The sequence below is a fragment of the Ochotona princeps genome, chromosome 2, assembly GCF_030435755.1.
Source record: "Ochotona princeps isolate mOchPri1 chromosome 2, mOchPri1.hap1, whole genome shotgun sequence".
Classification (NCBI taxonomy): Eukaryota; Metazoa; Chordata; class Mammalia; order Lagomorpha; family Ochotonidae; genus Ochotona; species Ochotona princeps.
This window is the reverse complement of record NC_080833.1, coordinates 28,597,287-28,616,656: the sequence shown is the minus strand read 5'-3', so window position 1 is coordinate 28,616,656 and position 19,370 is coordinate 28,597,287. Positions and strand designations below refer to the sequence as shown.

At 51.1% G+C, this 19,370-nt stretch overlaps 1 protein-coding gene across 1 annotated transcript; it reads right to left on the bottom strand.

Moving 5' to 3' along the window:
• Window positions 1-2,838: 2,838 nt before the first annotated feature.
• On the bottom strand, window positions 2,839-18,256 carry UTP11 (UTP11 small subunit processome component). Its single transcript, XM_004591564.4, has 8 exons — window positions 17,985-18,256; window positions 11,663-11,724; window positions 8,315-8,417; window positions 7,848-7,961; window positions 6,893-6,986; window positions 6,662-6,792; window positions 3,823-3,933; window positions 2,839-3,116 (listed from the first exon to the last, which is right to left on the bottom strand). The coding sequence occupies exons 1-8, from the start codon at window positions 18,045-18,047 to the stop codon at window positions 3,033-3,035; spliced, it is 762 nt and encodes a 253-aa protein (XP_004591621.1). The 5' UTR covers window positions 18,048-18,256; the 3' UTR covers window positions 2,839-3,032.
• Window positions 18,257-19,370: the final 1,114 nt, after the last annotated feature.

The following is a 19,370-nucleotide window of genomic DNA, read 5'->3' as shown; positions in this document are numbered from 1 at the left end:
CCCCAATGTACAGGGCTGGATCCTGGAGGAAGGGACGGGGGATTCCCAGACTGTGAGGCAGCCCGGTGGAGGGTTTGCTGTTTATCCTTGGCCTCGTCTAGAGAACAAGCAGAAACAAGCACTGGGCAGTCTCGGGAGTCTGAGGAACGGACTTCAGGAAGGGCGGCCTGTTGCGCAGCTTCTCCCTCATCTCTCCCTGCACTTCTGCCGACACAACCAGGGAGTCCGTAGGAGCCCTGCCAGCAGGCAGGCCCCGTGACCAGGCTGGCTAGCAAGCGCGCACCCTCTGACCCTGGGAGGCAGCTGCACAAACCCAGAAAGCCTGCCAACTCGGCACCAAATGCATCTCAGGTGCGCCCCAGGTCCTCCGCTCACCTGGGGCTTCGGGCCAGGACTCCCTTACCCAAGGCCTGGCCCGCCCTTCAAAACACCCAGGGCATGAGGCTCCAGGACCTGGCAGGCTGTGCGGGCTGGGGGAAGAAGGGGGAGCAACACCACACACTTACTCACCTCACTGTCTCAAGTCGCAACAGGCCCTGGCCTCACCGGCCTCCACAGGTAGGCACAGCGAGTCGGTGTCGGTTGGCTGCCTTCCCTGCGGCAGGACATGTGGCTCTAATTGTTGGGCTGCCCCAGCAGCATGGGAGACTGTGAGCTACACACACACACTCAGAACTGCAGGAGATGCCCATCATGTCTTGGGGTCTGGTTGGAAGGGGAAGTGCTGGGGAGCGGAGGGGAAGGGAGGGGAGGAGAGGGCCCACCCTCTGGGAAACCTAGGGCTCAACATCACAGCCCCAGGAAAGACCCCCCCAGTGCTCCCCATTGGGAAGGGAAAGCCCTCTCCTGCCTAGCCCCGATCTCAGGGCCACGCTCATTTCAAGCTCAGGGGGGAAAAAAAATCACCTCCACAGAGCTCTTCCCCACCAGGGCCTGAGGTTCAACAAACAAATCCACACGGAGCCCCCTCAGGAGCAGCCACACGTGATAAGTGGGTGGACACAGGCTTGCCCAGAACAGCCCACAGGGAAGGGACAGCAGCTCCACCTGCTGGGCCCTTTTCCATTCTGTCACTGGGAATTGGTTCCTTCCAAAGATGCAAAGTTGGAAAAAGCGGCAGTTCCCTTGAAGAAGACAGCAGGGGGTTGACAGCCTCCTGCAACACAGGCCTGGGGGCGGGGGGGGGGGGGGGGGGGGGGCTTCATGTCCTCCACCAGGCCGACTGCAGCTGAACCAGAGTCCTGACTCCCAGTAACACTCTCCACCTCCCCAGGCTGCCCACAGCCAGGCTGGCACGCCAGCAGTTCCAACCACACCCTGGGTCCAGAGAGGTAGATCCAAAGGAAATGACACCAGCTACTCTTCCCACAGCCAGGGGTCCCACTGGTCCCTAAAGCGCTGGTCCACTCTCAGAGCCCAGCAGGCAGGAGCTGTCCAGGGCTAATAACAAGGCAGCCAATTTCTGGCCCTCAGCGTCCCTGGGCCAGACACCCCTCAAGGGAACAGTGATTCAGAACACCCTGAAGCTCTTACAGTCCTTTAGTAATCTCCTCCGGCCTGGAAGTGATGGTTCTCCAAGAAACCAGACTTCCCACTGCTGTTTGATCCAGGTTCAGGCCTCTGTAAGAGCCACTATTTCCGTCTATGTACCAGAGGGTGTGTAGATGTTCCCATACCCGCTCCACAGGCTCTGTGTGCCTGTTGCTGGGAGGCCTATGAAGTGTGTGTGCCTACCTGGGGGGCTGCTTCATGCGAAGGCATTCGGCATAAACTCCTAACTCTTCCCACCTCTCTAACCAGCAGGGGCAAAAGACAGAATGAGAACAGCCCAGAACAGAACCTGCTGGCTCAGCTCGTTCCTCCCCAAAGCCCGCCCTGTGAGGCAGTCCTTCCCTGGCTTGGGACTCAAGTCTCCTAACACTCCAAGCATGAGCCAAGCTCCGCAGAGCCTGAACAGCCTTCCTGAAGACAGAAGCTACCACTTCCTGTTTGCAGGGTACCCGGATGTGAACCCCACCAAGTACACCCTGAGGACACAGGCATTCACTCTTGGCTTTGTGTGGAACTTTAAAGTATTAACAAAAAAAATCATGATCTGTCAGCTCCAGGCAAAGCTGTTCCCTCTCTAGGCGGTGAGGTGTGAGCCAGCTCCCAGAAGCCTGCTCCCCACCGTGTACTCCAAGCATGCTCATTCCTGTTCAGGCTCGGCCTACGACTGCCATTCCGGCAGGGCAAGAAGTCTCTGGGAAAGGAGGGACGCTGCCCCGCACGGCCTGGGGTCTGTACGCCCAGGGCAAAGGACTGGGCCATTTAGTCACATCTTCGGGATCCTGAGTGGGGCAGGAACAGAGTGGGGTCTCTTGGTCAACAAGGAACACCAGTGACTTTCCAACTTCTACAGAGCTCTAAATTCTGAGAAGAAAAGCCCTCCTGGGCAACCAACAAAACCACCTGAACATCCCGTAAAGAATGAGGATGTCAACTCACTAGATAAAATATTATATAATCATTTAAAAAAAAAAGTTACTTTAATTTTAACCATGAGCATATATTATTTTTAAAAAATTAGTAATGTAACAAAAATATGAAAGAACTATTTTAAAAATGACTATATAAAAAATGTTTACCATAATTTACAAGTGACAAACAAAACCTGGGGTATGGCTTACCAAAGGGAAGAAAGGAGTTAAAAGGCTCACAGGAGCTGGACAAGAATGAGACTGAGTTACCGTCTTGAGTAAGTACCGGGTTACAGATGAACTCACCTTCTTTCCTGACTTGCAGTAAAGAGATGATCTACCTTCCACAGGAAGGGACGTACACACAGGAGAGCGGGACTGGTCTCGCAACCCAGAAATGACAGGGGTTTTAATGTTGTTCACAGAAAGCTATCAGATGTCAGCTGGACAGTAAATCACGCTTACAAATAGGAAAACCATGTCCCGCAGACTGATGCAGCCACAAGTCACCACAATACATGTATTATACTCAGTGACTTCCGATGGAGAATGACGAGGCTTCCCTCTAACACGTCAACGTTTTCGACGACTCTCAAATTTGTAAATGGCCGGGGAGTTGACCGTTTCTTTCCTCACCTTCACCCTCTGGGTTTTGTCCTACAGGAGTGACCAGGCGATGAGTCAGTGGGAGGGTCTCCTGTGCAGGAAGGCTAACACGCTCCCTGTGAGAAGCCCCCGCCAGCCCTCCTCCCAGCACATGCCATGCGGGCTCCCACTCCGTCTGCCACGGAGGAATGTCTCCCTCGGCCCCCAGGACAAGACATGCTACGGACATCCTTGAGCAAACTGAGGGACTCAAGCAGGGTTTCATTTAAAACCATACATTTTAATTCTCTCGTGGAACCCCAGTTGAGAAAGGCTGACCTAGATGATCTGCAAGGCTAAAGAATCTGACATTTAGAGGAAAGGCAAGAATATGAAAGAGGCATCGTATGGTCCTCGGCTCTGCTATTTAACTACACAATGTTGTCTATTTTTAAACACCAATGAGTGACACGCACTGTTTTGTTAACCTGTTTAAATGTTACAGGAGCTGCTCATAAGCTATAAAGTTCACATGCCACCCGATCCTACCCTTTGCTGTTCCAAGGCACTGACTAATAACCCCCTTATTACCTTCTTAATCAAGGAACATGTCAACACTGTCAGAGCAACAGCCACTGGCTGAGACCACTGCCCCCGAGGAGCAGACATTTTCACTGGGGTGGATTTACACTCAGCTAAAACCCAGTCTCAGTTAAGACCTTTACAAGGGGGAAAAAAGAAAGAAGATAAAAAGGCCCACAACGCCCTGTGCTCTCACCATAAGATCTTTGCGTGTTTGAATTTTCTGAGCGGTGACGAACAACTCCTTCTCCCGTTCAATCCGCTGCTTCAGGCAGTTATATTGCTTCTGCCTCTCCTTAGCTATTCGCTGCATTAAGACAGTTTCAATACAACAATTAACAGGATGAAATGTACTAAAAGACCATGTCCTAATCCACGTAAGCCCATGTATATGAATGGCACATCAATTCTTTCCTCGTGCAAAACCAGGAACACAATTACTTCCATGTCCACTTTAGGAACATGACACTCCAGAGCTCGAAGGAACCTGGGGATGCTAGCTCACTGACACCCGTCATTTTACAAAGGCCAAAAAATAAGGCCCAGGGGAGGAAAAATAACGGCGTCCAGCGGATACAGGTGCCCCTGGATCAGCGTCATGACTGCTGCATATCACGCAACCCAGGGACGCCTCTACTTCTACACTGTGCTGCTGGCAGTTTCGTGTGTGTGTGTGTGTGTGTGTGTGTGTGCCCCAGCCACCTAAGATGATGGCAAGAATGAGACAGTACAGCCAAGTCATACAGTGTGCCTCCATCTAGCCATCTTTGAACTTGGAAAAGCAAAATTTCTCAGCAAGAATGACCTGAGATGGGCCCGGCGGCGTGGCCTAGTGGCTAAAGTCCTCGCCTTGAACGCGCCGGGATCCCATATGGGCGCCGGTTCTAATCCCGGCAGCTCCACTTCCCACCCAGCTCCCTGCTTGTGGCCTGGGAAAGCAGTCGAGGACGGCCCAAAGCCTGGGGATCCTGGTCCCGCGTGGGAGACCTAGAAGAGGTTCCAGATTCCCGGCTTCGGACTGGCGTGCACCGGCCCGTTGCAGATCACTTGGGAAGTGAATCATCAGACGGAAGATCTTCCTCTCTGTCTCTCCTCTCTGTATATCTGACTTTGTAATAAACTGAATAAGTCTTTAAAAAAAAAAAAAAAAAGAATGACCTGAGACTGTCTCACTGCTTCTTACTCCTCCAACAGCAGCAGGCTCTGAAGAGGAGAGCCACTGACAGCAGCTTAGGGTTTTCTCTCGAGATGAAAGTGCAGGCCAGTTCGCACAGAACAGTGCAAAGACATAGAGACACCTGGAAGGAGGACCGTTCACACACGGTATATCCCCAGGAGTCACACACTCAACTCCCTGGCAATCCACCCGCCAGCAGTGTTTTTTAACTTTCTCTTACTTGAAATCAGAATTACTTAGAGAAGGAGAGACAGACACAGAGCAAGTCCATCCACTACTTCACTCCCCAAATGGCTGCGAAAAGCTAGAGCTAGGAGCTAGATGCACCTTCTGGGTCTCCCAGAGTGCAGGAGTCCTGGGGCCATCCTCTGCTGCTTTCCAAGACCATCAGCAGGGAGCTGGATCAGAAGTGGAGCAGCCGGGACACAGGTGGAGAATCAGCCTGCTATGCCATTGTGCCGGCCCCAGCAGTTTCTTCATCAAAACAATTCTGCTTTAAATGAAACAAAAGAAACCACAGCACCAGGTAAAATGGTAAGACGCTGTGATAGTAAACTACTCTAGATAAGGAGTTCAGAACACCAGCTTCCCAAGGGCCTCCAACAATACTCAAGAAGTGTCAGTGACACAGCTAACTGAAAATACAACCAGGGCCTGGCATGACAGCCTAGTGGTTAAGGTCCTCGCCTTGCACGCACCAGGATCCCACATTGGTGCCAGTTCGTATCCTGGCAGCCCCACTTCCCTTCCAGCTCCCTGCTTGTGGCCTGGGAAAGCAGTCGAGGACGGGCCAAAGCCTTGAGACCCTGCACCCGTGTGGGAGACCCAGAAGAAGCTCCTGGCTTCAGATCAGCTCAGCTCCAGCTACTGTGGCCACTTGGGGAGTGAACCAGCAGAAGAAGATCTTCCTCTCTGTCTCTCATTCTCTCTGTAACGCTGAGCTTCCAACAAAAATAAATTTTTTTTTAAAAAAAAGAAAATATGACCAGTTGTCAAAGGGCGCCAGCTGGCCAGTCACTCCACTGCGCGAACTGTCAGGGACCATTCCGGGGCCTGAGACGTCAGCAACTCGCCAATCCCTGCGCAGCCTCACAGCAGTGGTTTCAGACAGCTTTTGTTTTCCCTTTATTGCACAGACTGTCAAATTTATGGGATTACCCAATATAGTCAAACTAATTACGGGTATTTATATTACTAAAGCAAGTTTAACTGCCTCTGAGCTAGAGAAAACTGCTGTGAAATTAAACATTGGAAGCCAAACTGATGCGGTGTAAATGATTCAGATCAAAACAGAACAGCTGTCTGCTCGAAACACACTGACAGCATTTTTTTAAATGAATCAGTCAGAAGTGAGAGTTCAACTTGGAAGGCTTTGAGAAGAAGCCTGCCTTCTGCATGGCCCACATACAGGGACAGGAAGCATAAAAAGTCAACGGGCCACGGTGCGTTAATATGAGAGACCTTGCCGTATGTGCATTCATCACTAAAGGGCCAATATCAGAGCACTGTGTGCCAAGTCCCTTCACCTTCAGTGTCACCTCCTTTCGCTGCACTTGAGCCTGCTGGTGTCTGTTACAAGTATAAAAATACAAAAAACATGGTCTAAGCTGGGACACAAACCCAGAGCTGCAGCCCAGAGGCAAAGCTCCTCATCACTGCACCACACGCCCTCTGGTCTCAGACATCGAGAACTCTCCACCACTTCCACCGCCATCACCAAGCCCTCCTTTTACTGTGCTAAGAAAACAGGATGCATTTTCCCCACAACTAAATTACTTTCGTAATGCAATTTCAGTGGCAAAAGTAAGCAATCTAGGCCCCTCTGGATTCACATCTGAATAACAAGGGAGAAAATTACCTTGAACCGAGTCTGATGGGTGACTCCTTTTACCTTCTCCTTCTGCAAGGTCTCTATCCTAGGTCTATTGAAGACTCTGTCAACTAGTTCCGGGGCTGTCTGCAGATGAGTCGCAACATCAAACTGTGCAACTAAAATTCAACACAATCCTTAAGGCACTGTCAGTCTGGAACACCACCCGGCACACACTGGTGGGAGGGACCATCCCAGGAACTTTCAAACATTCCATACCTTCCTTTTTGGTGTCAAAAAAGAATATGTGCTTGTTCTGTTGCTTCCCCTGGAAATCCAGCAGATGGAGCTCTGATTTCAGTCTTTCGATTTTCTAGAATACAGAATATGGTGTGACTTTACATTGGACTTTTCCAGGCTATCAGGAATAAATGTGCAAAAACTGAACACCATCTCGCATCAGGACTGTCACCCAGCAAAGAAGTCCTTTCACTCTTCTAAAGAAAAGGACTGCTGAGGCCAAAACAGCACTGACGACGTGTCAGGCACTGAGCCAAGAATTCCACAAAAAGCACCCTTAATTTTTACAATCTTCAGAGACACAGACAACGTAACAGCCTCAGGAGGTGCACCTGCCATCTCACGCTGCTAGCAAATGGCAAAGGCTGAATTCATACCTATGTCTGTCTCAGCTCCAAATTTGAACGTTTTCTGCTCCAACATGCTGACTATAATTATTTGCTCAAAAAAAAAAAAAAAAAAAATTATTTTAAAGGGAGAATAACAGATACCGAGCAGAAGGCGAGAACAACAAAAATAAAGAAAAAATGGGCCAGTAGATCTTCCACCCTGGGGTTCCCTCACCAGATGGGCCACACAACAGTCCAGGTTGGGCCAAGCTGAAGCTAGGGCCCAAGGACTAACTCATGGTGCCCCACAAGGGTGGAAGGGACACACGCACTTGGGCTATCACCTGCTCATTTCCCAGGCAGAGCACAGGAAACGGGATCAGAAGCAGAGCAGCTAGAATCAAACCAGTACTCTGACACAGCAGGCTGAACTCGCGGCACCTTACCAGTCACCACACTGATTGCAATTCCTGGTCATCATCACGATCATACATACACTAAGACTGAAGATGTCAGAAGAAATTAACTAAAGAATGGACACTGAGGGATTCACATTTCCTTTCTTAACAAACATGAGCAAATCGGAACAAAGAGTTAACTGTCACCTTAGCTTCTGCAACTCTTTTCATTTCAACGTATTTGACATCCTGGGTCCTCATGAGCTTTAGCTGCTCAGGAGTGACTTCTTCCTTATTCTCCTTGATAACATGAACTCCATCCTACAACCCAAATATAAAAGATACATTGCCTTTTAGATTAATGTCATCATATAAGTTGTGGGCCGAACTCACAGTAAGAACAAATACAACCAAATGTGCTATGCCAACAGCAGACAGGGCACAGGACCCCAGAAGCGCATGCCCAATGCAGGACCTCTGGCCACCCACTCCTGGCACAACTCCAGGTGTGAGACAACTCAAATTCAGCAGAAATGCATGCTGCCTTGGACACTGACCAAGAGCTCCTGGACCAAATGGAGAAGGGCCAAGGCCAAGGTTCCCTCCTCCCCCCGGCACCAACCTCCCCACACCCCCGCCATTATGTTCCAACAGCTGGGGCTGAAAATACCCACCTGGAGTTTAACACGAGTCATTTTATAGTAAAATTCATCTGGATTTTTTTCAAGAGCCTTCTTCCGGAGAGCCCTGAGGTATTCTTGTTTTTTGTGGTAGTCACTGAAAAGCAGGTCAAGAATGGTTTATTGAAGGAAAACAGTAACAAGCAGAAACCTTTAGAGGCACGTCACAGTTCACACCACGTGGGGCACGTCACAGTTCACACCACGTGAGGCACGTCACAGTTCACACCACGTGAGGCATGTCACAGTTCACACCACGTGAGGCCAAGAAGGCCAGAGCAGCACCTGAGTGCGCGCCACACTCCACTGTCACTGAACTGGACTCTCCCACCTCCCTGAAATCCACTGTCCCCACCCCACAGATTCCAGCGCCTCAGACCCCACGACAGACACCACGCAGAGCAGAGACTGAAATTCCCTGGCCAGGGACAATCAAGCTGACTCCCAAGCTACAGGCACAACAGCCTGATTTACGGACTCTAGCGCCAATCGCCTGCAATCAGTTGCGGCCTCCACCCTTCCTGCGCTGAGTGACTTCGGCTAATTTAGTCAGTCACGCCATATGTCAATTTTCTTTTTAAGGATTTTCTTATTTTTGGGCCCCGGCGGCGTGGCCTAGCGGCTAAGGTCCTTGCCTTGAACGCCCCGGGATCCCATGTGGACGCCAGTTCTAATCCCGGCAGCTCCACTTCCCATCCAGCTCCCTGCTTGTGGCCTGGGAAAGCAGTCAAGGACAGCCCAAAGCCTTGGGACTCTGCACCCATGTGGGAGAACAAGAGAAAGCTTCTGGTTCTTGGCTTCGGATAGACTCAGTTCTGGTCTTTGTGGCTATTTGGGCAGTGAAGTAGCAGATGGAAGATCTTTGTCTCTCCTTCTCTGTACATCTGCCTTTCCAATAAGAATAAGTAAATCTTTATTTTATTTATTTATTAAAAAAAGATTTATTTTTATTACAAAGTCAGATATACAGAGAGATGAGGAGAGACAGAGAGGAAGATCTTCCGTCCGATGATTCACTCCCCAAGTGAGCCGCAACTGGCCGGTGCACGCCGATCCGATGCCGGGAACCAGGAACCTCTTCCGGGTCTCCCTCGCAGGTGCAGGGTCCCAAGGCTTTGGGCTGTCCTTGACTGCTTTCCCAGGCCACAAGCAGGGAGTTGGATGGGAAGTGGATCTGCTGGGACACAAACCAGCACAAATACGAATGTCAGTGCTTGCAGGCAGAGGATTAGCCAATTGATCCATTGTGCTGGCTCTCTATATGCTAATTTTATCTGTAAAATGGGGGCCAGAATAACATACACAAGAAGGTTGCTGGGAGGAGAGAGTGAACGTAAGGCTTGTTAAGCTCCTAGAACACTGCCTAGCCGGGCACTCAGCGATTGTTCCCAGCCACTCTGGGGCTGGGCCTGGCGCGGTAGCCCAGTGGCTACATCCTCACTTTGCATACACAGGAATCCCATATGGGGGCCAGTTCATGTCCCAGCTGCTCCATTTCCCATCCAACTCCCTGCTCATAGCCTGGGAAAGCAGTCGAGGACGGCCCAAAGCCACCGGACCCTGTACCAGAATGGGAGACCCAGAAGAAGCTCCTGGCTGCTAGCTTTGGACTGGCTTAGCTCTAATGGCTGCAGTCACTTGCGGAATGAACTAGTAGATGGGAGATCTTTCTCTGCAGCTCCTTCTCTTTGTACATCTGCTTTTCAAACAAAAAAATAAAATAAAATAAAATAAAAAAACAACCACCTCTGGGGCTGGAAGCCAATATCATGGCATAGCAAAAAGCTTCACCTGCAGCACCAGCATCTCATACGGGCACTGGTTCAAGTCCCAGCTGCTCCACTTCTTTTCTAGCTCCCTTCTAATGGTCTAGGAAGCAGCAAAGGATGACCCAAGGGCCTGGGCCCCTGCATCCCTGTGAGAAACCTGCAGGAAGCGTTTCACCATCCCTGCTCCAGCTACTGTGGGCATTTCGGTAGTGAGCCAGCAGATGGGAGAGCTCTCCGTCCTGCTCTTCTGTGTAACTCTGCCTTTCAAATAAAAATAATGCAATCTTAAAAAAAAAAAAAAAGAGGGCCCGGCGGCGTGGCCTAGCGGCTAAAGTCCTCGTCTTGAACGCCCCGGGATCCCATATGGGCGCCGGTTCTAGTCCCGGCAGCTCCACTTCCCATCCAGCTCCCTGCTTGTGGCCTGGGAAAGCAGTCGAGGATGGCCCAATGCATTGGGACACTGCACCCGCGTGGGAAACCCGGAAGAGGTTCCTGGTTCCGGCATCAGATTGGCGCGCATCGGCCCGTTGCGGCTCACTTGGGGAGTGAATCATCGGATGGAAGATCTTCCTCTCTGTCTCTCCTCCTCTTTGTATATCTGACTCTGTAATAAAAATAAATCTTAAAAAAAAAAAAAAAAAAAAAAACAAGGAAAAACCCCCTGGGGTTGGGGAGGGCATTGTGGTGTAGCAAGTTAAGCTCCCGCCTCAGACACCAGCATCCCGTAAAGGTTTCGAGTCCCAGCTGCTCCACTTCTGGTCTAGCTCCCTCCTAATGTCTCTAGGAAAGCAACAGTCCTCGGGCCCTGCAGCCATTTGCGAGCTCTGGAGGAGTCCCATGCTCCTGGCTTCAGCCTGGCCCACGGCTGGCTGCTGCAGTCATGTGGGGAGCGAACCAGCAGATGGAAGGTATGTGTCTCTCCTCCTCTTGGTATTCTTGCCTTGCAGTTAAATAGTATGACACCTTTAAATCAAAAGGAGACTTTGGGATCGAGGGAAACCCATCCAATTCACCATAACCTTCTGCGCCAACATGAGGACCTCAGCCGCCATGTATAGCATACATAAAATCACAAAGTGCTCTGCAAATGAAGTGCTAAAGAAAAAGAAGAACGGGATAATTGTTTTCCAAAATGTTTTCAGAGTTCATTATCACCCACGTTCAGGCGCATGAATCCGTCTTTCACAACTCTTCATGCCCCCCCACTCACATGATGATGTAAGAGAGACTCAGCAGATGGAACTCTAGATTTTATCTTGCACTTTCAGAAAGGGAGAAAAAAAAGATTCACATTTGGTTCAAATCCCAAGGCAAACGAAACTCACTGTGAGAAGACAATCCGGCATAACACAACAGAATAAAGGCATTCACAATACAACCACAGGTAGTAAATGACGTTCTGTTTAGATACAGAAGTTTAAAGTCACACACAGCATGTGACAGCCACCAGGGCATCAGTCATTTTATCAGCGGCAACAGGTCCTCCTGTGCGCCCCTCTCGGGCACTGCAGCTGCGCTACAGGGAGACTGCCTGCTTTCTTGGCAGCACCTCCACGACAAAGACTGAACTTACTCAGCACGGAGTTTGTAATCTTTCTTTTTCTCTAGCAGGCCCAGATGTTTTCGAAAGCCGGGCTGGAAGACAAAAGAAGAAAAACAATACTGAGTTTCTCCAGCAAACATAAACTCAAACCAACACCCACCTGCTGAGCTCAGGAGCCGCCCTGGTGCCCTGGCAGCCAACCCAGTCCCCGGCACCTTCCCCTCCCCACAGCTGGGCTCTGCCCAGGAGCAGCGGCTGGTGCGGGTGCCAGGCAGGTCACAAACACTGCCGTAGTAGGTTTCTTGGCCTATTAAGGACAGAGAGAGGCCACAATGACTCGGCACTAAGCAACCAGCTGCCAGCTGTACTAAAATTACTACCAACTTAATCCGCCGGCTTATAAAATACTACGAAGGGAAAAGATAGTAACAGGGAGGCAACTGTGGTAAGGCAGCTAAATTTATAGTCTGGAGACTGGTTCAAATCCAACTCGACCTCTTCTCAATCTGTGACCTTGGGCAAGTCACTCAGCGTCTCTGAGCTCCCCACAGCAGCACCCACGTCAGGAGGCTATCCTGGGACCCACTGCGCCTCTGTCAGCGCTGGTGCCTGCACACAGGGCACCTGGCAGGGGTCAGCGCTGTGTGGACCTCTTCAGAGATGAACCTCTTTGTACACACAGAGCACCTGGCTTTGTGGACCATTCTGACGGTGCCTTTGGCCCAAGGTAAGAGAAAACCCAAGGTTGACACCAAGTACTTTCTCCTCTGACACACACTTGGAAAGCACAGAGGGCACCGAGATTAAATCTGGGTATCAGCTTTCTACAAGCTACCACCTGTTGAAGAACTCGGGATGCGTCAGGCTCTGGCTTGGCACACTTGCCTACGCCATCCCTGCAGCCAGACTTAGGCAGCACAGCCTTGGTTCCCAGGCAGGCAGTGCTCTTCTCGTCCCACAAGCTCACCGCGTCCCCACAACAATCCAGCAGGCTCTCCCGCTACCCCAATCTTGCAGAAGACAGAAACAGTTTATAGAGGTCGGCCGAGGAACACGGAACCAGCAAACCAGCCAGCACTGCTGTGCTCTTCCATACGGCACCAGAATAATCTCGACTTCGGAGGAAGTATACACACTTCTCAACTGCTTAACTTCTGTCACAACTGGTGCAGGATTTTCACTTTCGTTCTCATATATCAACATTCAGCATCTCTTGCAGTAATTTTCAGAGACAGCAAAGAGAGGTTAATAGAGCGGTGAAGGAACACTCCAGAGCCAGAAGAGCAACAGAAGGCAGACATGTGATAGCGGCCATGTCCACGCAAACGCACGGACTCACACGTTCAGGAGCTACCGTGGCACACAGCCCTCCGTCATCAGCGCCCGCAGAGCTCCCTGCTGTCTTGCTCCTGCCAGTCCGTGCACCCATCTGTCCGGCACGGCCTTCACCTCACTTCCCCAGCTCTCCATGGCCAGCTCTGACAGCCCTCTCTTCTCTGGTAATCCACCTGAACTACTTACAACTGTGTCTCTGGAGGTGCTGTTCAATCTCTTCAGGGATGAACCTCTTTGTACAAGGATGTCATCCATTTGGAGGGATTTTTTTTTTAAGATTTATTTTATTTTTATTACAAAGTCAGATATACAGAGAGGAGGAGAGACAGAAAGGAAGATCTTCCCTCCGATGATTCACTCCCCAAGTGACCTCAACGGCCGGTGCTGTGTCAATCCAGAGCCAGAAGCCAGGAACCTCTTCCGGGTCTCCCATGCAGGTGCAGGGTCCCAAGGCTTTGGGCCATCCTCAACTGCTTTCCCAGGCCACAAGCAGGGAGCTGGATGGGAAGTGGGGCTGCCAGGATACAAACTGGCACCAATTTCGGATCCCAGCGCATTTCAAGGCAAGGACCTTAGCCACTAGGCCACGGTGCTGGGCCTCATTTGGAGGGATTTTTTTTTTTTTTAAAGATTTATTCATTTTATTACAGCCAGATATACAAAGAGGAGGAGAGACAGAGAGGAAGATCTTCCATCCGATGATTCACTCCCCAAGTGAGTTGCAACGGGCCGGTGCGCGCCGATCCGATGCTGGGAACCAGGAACCTCTTCCGGGTCTCCCACGCGGGTGCAGTGTCCCAACGCATTGGGCCGTCCTCGACTGCCTTCCCAGGCCACAAGCAGGGAGCTGGATGGGAAGTGGAGCTGCCGGGATTAGAACCGGCGCCCATATGGGATCCCGGGGCGTTCAAGACGAGGACTTTAGCCGCTAGGCCACGCCGCCGGGCCCAGGAGGGATTTTTAAAAACCCTTATTTATTAGAGTCAGAGATAGAAGAATCTTCCACCGCAAGATCACTCCCCTCACAGACCTCACGGCAGGTGCTGGGTAAGGCCCAGGTCAAAAACAAGGATTCCACTTGGGTGTCCCATGTGGACGGAGGAGCCCAAGCACTTGGGGCATCTTCCCCTGTCTTCCCAGGTGCACCAGCTGGCACGGGAATCGGACACAGAGCAGCCAGGACTCAAACTGACACTCCAAGAGGTGATGACAGCACTGAAGGCAGGGGCGGAATCCACCGTGGTACAACGCTGGCCCAAATAAAGCAGATGAGGGCGAGAACACTGAGGCCCACAGGTAAATCACCACCTGTGACACCAACTTCCCATACGGGCTACCGGTTTGAATCCTAGCCGCTCCACTTCCAACCCAGTGCCCTGCTAATGCACCTGGGAAAGCAGAAGATGGCCCAAGTACCTGGGTCCCTACACGCACGTGACAGACCTAGAAGAGGCTCTAGGCTCCTGGCTACAGTCTAGCGCGCCCCTGGACACAGCAGCTCTTGGAACATCAAACCAGTAAATGGAAGATCCAGCTCTCTGCTTTTCCCTCTCTTTGTAGCCTTACCTTTCAGAGCGAGACAAACAGATACACACATACCTATGTAGGCAGGCAGGTAGGCAGAGCGAGCAGGTGAAGCTGTGTCTACTATATTCTAAGGATTCAAAAATGAATTACTGGGCCCAGCACAATGGCTCAATGGCTAAATCCTCACCTTGCAAGTGCTGGGATGTTATACGGGTGCCTGTTCGTGTCTTGGCAGCCCCACTTCCCATCCAGCTCCCTGCTTGTGGCCTAGGAAAGCAGTCGAGGATGGTCCAAAGCCTTGGGACCCTGCACCCGCGTGGGAGACCTGGAGGAAGCTCCTGATTCCTGGCTTCAGCTCCAGCGGTTACAGCCATTTGAGGAGTGAACTAGCACATGAAAGAGCTTTCTGTCTCTCTTCTTTCCAGAAACCTGATCTGCTTTTCCTCCAACAAAATTAAATCAATCTTAAAACACAAAATCGCCTTCCAAGCCCAAGGAGTCCCCACAATGCTTTCTCATCACCCCCTATTCCTCCGTTCATGACTTTTATCCCTCATTTGGCACTTTTTTAAAGTGCCACTGCTCATAAAGCTGTTTCTTGGGGCCAGTGTGGTGGTGTAGCAACTTAAGCTGAGGCTTGCAATGCCAGCATCCCACACAGATACTGTTTCTGTGTACACTTGGCAGCACATATACCATACAGATACTGTTTCAAGTTCCAGCTGCTCCACTTCCAATCCAGCTCCCTGCTAATGTCCTGGGAAAACAGCAGAGGGTGGCCCAAGTCCTTGGGGCCGTGCCATTCATGTGGGTAATTCAGGCTTCTGGCCCAACCCTGGCCACTGTGGCTATTTGGAGAGTGAACAAGTAAATGGGAGAGACCTCTTTGTAACTCTTTCAATAAATAAATCTTTAAAAAAAAAAAAAAAAGAATCTATTTTTATTGGAAAGGCAGATTTACAGAAAAAAGGAGACATATACATAAAGATCTTCCATCCACTGTTTCACTCCAAAATGACTACAACAATTGGAACTGAGCTCATCTGAAGCCAGGAGCCAGGAGCTTCCTCTGGGTCCCCCATGTGGGTACAGGTACCCAAGGCTTTGGGTGATCATACACATTGCTTTCCCAGGCTATAAACAGGGAGTTAGAGGGGAAGTGCAGCAGCAAGAATGCAAACTAGTGCCCATTTGAGATCCCAACACTTGCAAGGGGAGGATTTAACTAACCAAGCCATCATGCGGGGCTCAAATATTTTAACAAAAATTAAGTTGGTGAGCCCAGCACAACAGTTTAGCAACTAAAGTCCTCTCCTTGCATGTACCAGGATGCCATGTGGGTGCTGGTTCATATTCCAGCTGCTCCACTTCCCATCCAGTTCCCTGCTTTGTGACCTAGGAAAGCAGTTGTGGACGGCCCAAAGCCTTGGGACCTTGTACCCACCTGGGAGACGTGAAAGAAGCTCCTGATTCCTGGCTTCAGACTGGTTCAGCTCCAGCCACTGCAGCCACTTGAACAGTGAATGAGCGCATTCTCCTGGTCTCTCCTCCCTGTAAATCTGACTTTCCAGTAAAAATAAATAAATATTAAAAAAGAAGATTTATTTATTATTTTTGTTACAAAGTCAGATATACAGAGAGGAGGAGAGACAGAGAGGAAAATCTTCCGTCCAGTGATTCACTAGCCAAGTGAGTGCAACTGCCGGTGCTGTGCCAATCCGGAGCCAGGAGCTTCTTCCAGGTCTCCCATGCGGGTGCAGGGACCCAAGGCTTTGGACCATCCTCGATTGCTTTCCCAGGCCACAAGCAACGAGCTGGAAGGGAAGTGGAACTGCCGGGATTAAAACCAGAGCCCATAAGAGATCCCGACCTGTTCAAGGGAAGGATTTTAGCCGCAAGGTCACTGCACTGGGCCCTGTACCTGCCTTTTAAATAAATAAATATTTTCAAAAACAAATGAAACTGCATTTTTGGACCCACCAAGCCAGGTTTCCCTATGTGCACTGGTTCTAATCCTGGCTGTTCCACTTCCCATCCTGCTCCCTGCTTGTGACCTGGGAAAGCAGTGGAGGATGGTCCAAAGCTTTGGGACCCTGCACCCGCGTGGGAGATCCGGAAGACGTTCCTGGCTCCTGGCTTTGGACTGGCTCAGCTCCAGCCACTGCAACTATTGGGACAATGAACAGCAGACAGAAGACCTCCTGTCTCTCTTCTCCGTAAATCTGACTTTCCAATAAAAAACAAATACTTTTTTTTTTTTTTTAAAGATTTTATTATTATTAGAAAGCCAGATATACAGAGAGGAGGAGAGACAGAGAGGAAGATCTTCCATCCGATGTTTCACTCCCCAAGTGAGCCACAACGGGCCGGTACGCGCCAATCCGATGCCGGGAACCAGGAACCTCCTCCGGGTCTCCCACGCGGGTGCAGGGTCCCAAAGCTTTGGGCCGTCCTCGACTGCCTTCCCAGGCCACAAGCAGGGAGCTGGATGGGAAGTGGAGCTGCCGGGATTAGAACCGGCGCCCATATGGGATCCCGGGGCTCTCAAGGCGAGGACTTTTAGCCGCTAGGCCACGCAGCCGGGCCCAAAATAAATACTTTTTTAAATAATCGTCTCCTTATTCATCTTTCAGTATCCTCTAATTTCAAAACACTGGGTGTGAATGCCAGTGGCATCAGCCGCCTGACCCGCGCAGTGCTTGAGTTCTGGAGCCTTGCTCTCCTCATGTGCCAGGGGAGCCAACAACCGTACCCCAAGCAAGCACTGAGCCCCGGGGTCCCAGCACGCAGCAGACACTCACTGGCAGCAATGCTGGACTTTACAAAATTGCACTGTTGTCACCACACCACTAGGCAAACAGCAAGGAGTGTCTAACCCATTCATGCTATAATGCCGTCAAGCAGGAGGAATGTTCTCTAGCTAAGCAGTCTTCGCTCAACCCCAGACAACGACTCAGCTTCGAATCCACCCTCTGCCTTCTTTCCCCATCTGTTGTGCAACATCTTTCTTCCAATCAGGTCGTTCCTGAGAAGCGACAAGTGGATAAGCTGATTCTCCAGGAAAGTTTATTTCTACTCAGCCTCCCGAAAAACGTCCATCCATGGAATTCCTAAAGTTGTGTGTTCACACACGCTACCTGAGGGTAGTGTTTGTAAGCAATCCAGTTACTCTCTGGTCCTCAGTTTCCTCATCTGTATAATGGGAGCGGAAAAACACCAACATCACAGAGTGTCCCATAAACCCTAGCGCTGGTGCCAGGTCAAGGTCCACGCTGATGACGGCATCTTGCGGCCAGGGACCCACAGGGTGCAGTCACGCGGGCCGTCGGACACGCCAGAAACCGCGAGGCCACGCCCCCAGCCCGCGAGGCCACGCCCCGCGGTTGGCACTCACTTGCGTTCATTTACATACAGCGTCCACGGCCCGCCGGGACCATGACCGGCAACCCCGGATCCAGAGCCGGGCCTCGTGGGGCCTTCACTGCCCTACCTGGCTTCGCTCTCGGTGTTCCCGCTGCCGAGACTTCGCTGCCTTCCGAAAAGCCGCCGCCATGTCTGCTCGCCCCGGGAAAGCCTTAGCTAACAACGCAGTGGCCGCACTGCTCGCGTCGCGCGTCCGCCGATCCTTCCGGAAACAGGCCCGGCCTCCGACTGCTTAGAAGCGCCCACCTCGTTTAGGCAGCCTATCCAGACTCTGCCTTTCCGGAAATGCGTTCTGTGGCGTCATCGCCGCCGCAAGCTTCCTCTGGGAAGTGTAGTTGCCTAGGTCCAGCCTGGGGGCACTGAGGGAGCCAGTTCTGATTGGCCAGAGCTTGGCCACGCTTTCCCGAGCTGGCGCCGCGCGTTGGCACCTGGGAACACGTGGCTGGCGCTGCCTGGCCGCCAAGCCGCGCGTGTGCGCATGTGCAGTTCCCGACGCCCGGCCCCCTGGGAGGTGTTTACGCGGTACATTCAAAGCTGGAATCCGTGTGTTTTGCAGTTTACCTGAAACTGCAGGCGTGCTGCAGACGTTAAGCCTCTCGTGTGCATTCTGGCAGCTCCCTTGCCTTCGCAGTAGCCTGGCTTTTGTCGCCTAACTGAGCTGTCCGGTGCACCAAGCTCAGTTGGGGGTGAAGGGGAGAGTATATGTCAGGGTAGTGACTATAAACAGCCATGAAGGGCATAACACAACGGCAATAAATTTAAAAAAGAAAAAGTCTGAGTCCTTCCCACCCCTCAGGAAGGCTGGTGGCCAAAGCAAGGTCAAAGTCAATTCTGGGTAATTCCCAACCTCACTCTCATCCGCCGGGACAAAGTTGGCTTCGCGGAGCTTCCCTCTCGTCCTGTGTGAAACAGCGGTAGTGATACCATACCCGAGAATGCTGTCAGGATCAAATGAAATACGCTTGAGTTGCTTACTGCTGTGTCCACCCCTTAGTAAGCACAATAAAATGGACCTTTTTGTTCAAAGATTTGTTTTTATTGGAAAGGCAGATATACAGAGAGAAGGAATTACAAAGAGAAAGGTCTTACGTCTGTTGGTTCACTCCCCCAAGCAGCCACAAGGGCCAGAACTCAGTCTGAAGTCAGCAGAGTCTTCTGAGCCTCCCACAGTGGGTACAGGAGCCCAAGCACTTGGACCAGCCTCTGCTGCCTTCCCAGGCACATTAGCAGGCAGGTGGATCAGAAGTAGAGCAGCCGGGACTGGAACTGATGCCATTATAGGATGTTGGCACTGTGGGTGGCAGCTTAACTATGCCATAGCACTGGTCCCAACCAATTATTATTGTTACCATTGAACCTGTCTCCAAGTCTGCAAAGAGGGGACAAAGAGCCTTCCAGGGGACATTTGTTTCCCAGGAAACCATTTGAAACAGATCTTCAATGTATTGTGTAA

Bases quoted from the DNA above. Each gene is read 5' to 3' on its own strand.
- UTP11 (XM_004591564.4), bottom strand. From the start codon at position 18,047: ATGGCGGCGGCTTTTCGGAAGGCAGCGAAGTCTCGGCAGCGGGAACAC. The intron at 8,418-11,662 runs GTAAGTTCAGTC...CCTGCTTTTCAG, and splicing joins GATTACAAACTCCGTGCTGA to TGACTACCACAAAAAACAAG. The intron at 3,117-3,822 runs GTGAGAGCACAG...TCACTCCTGTAG, and splicing joins AAACACGCAAAGATCTTATG to GACAAAACCCAGAGGGTGAA.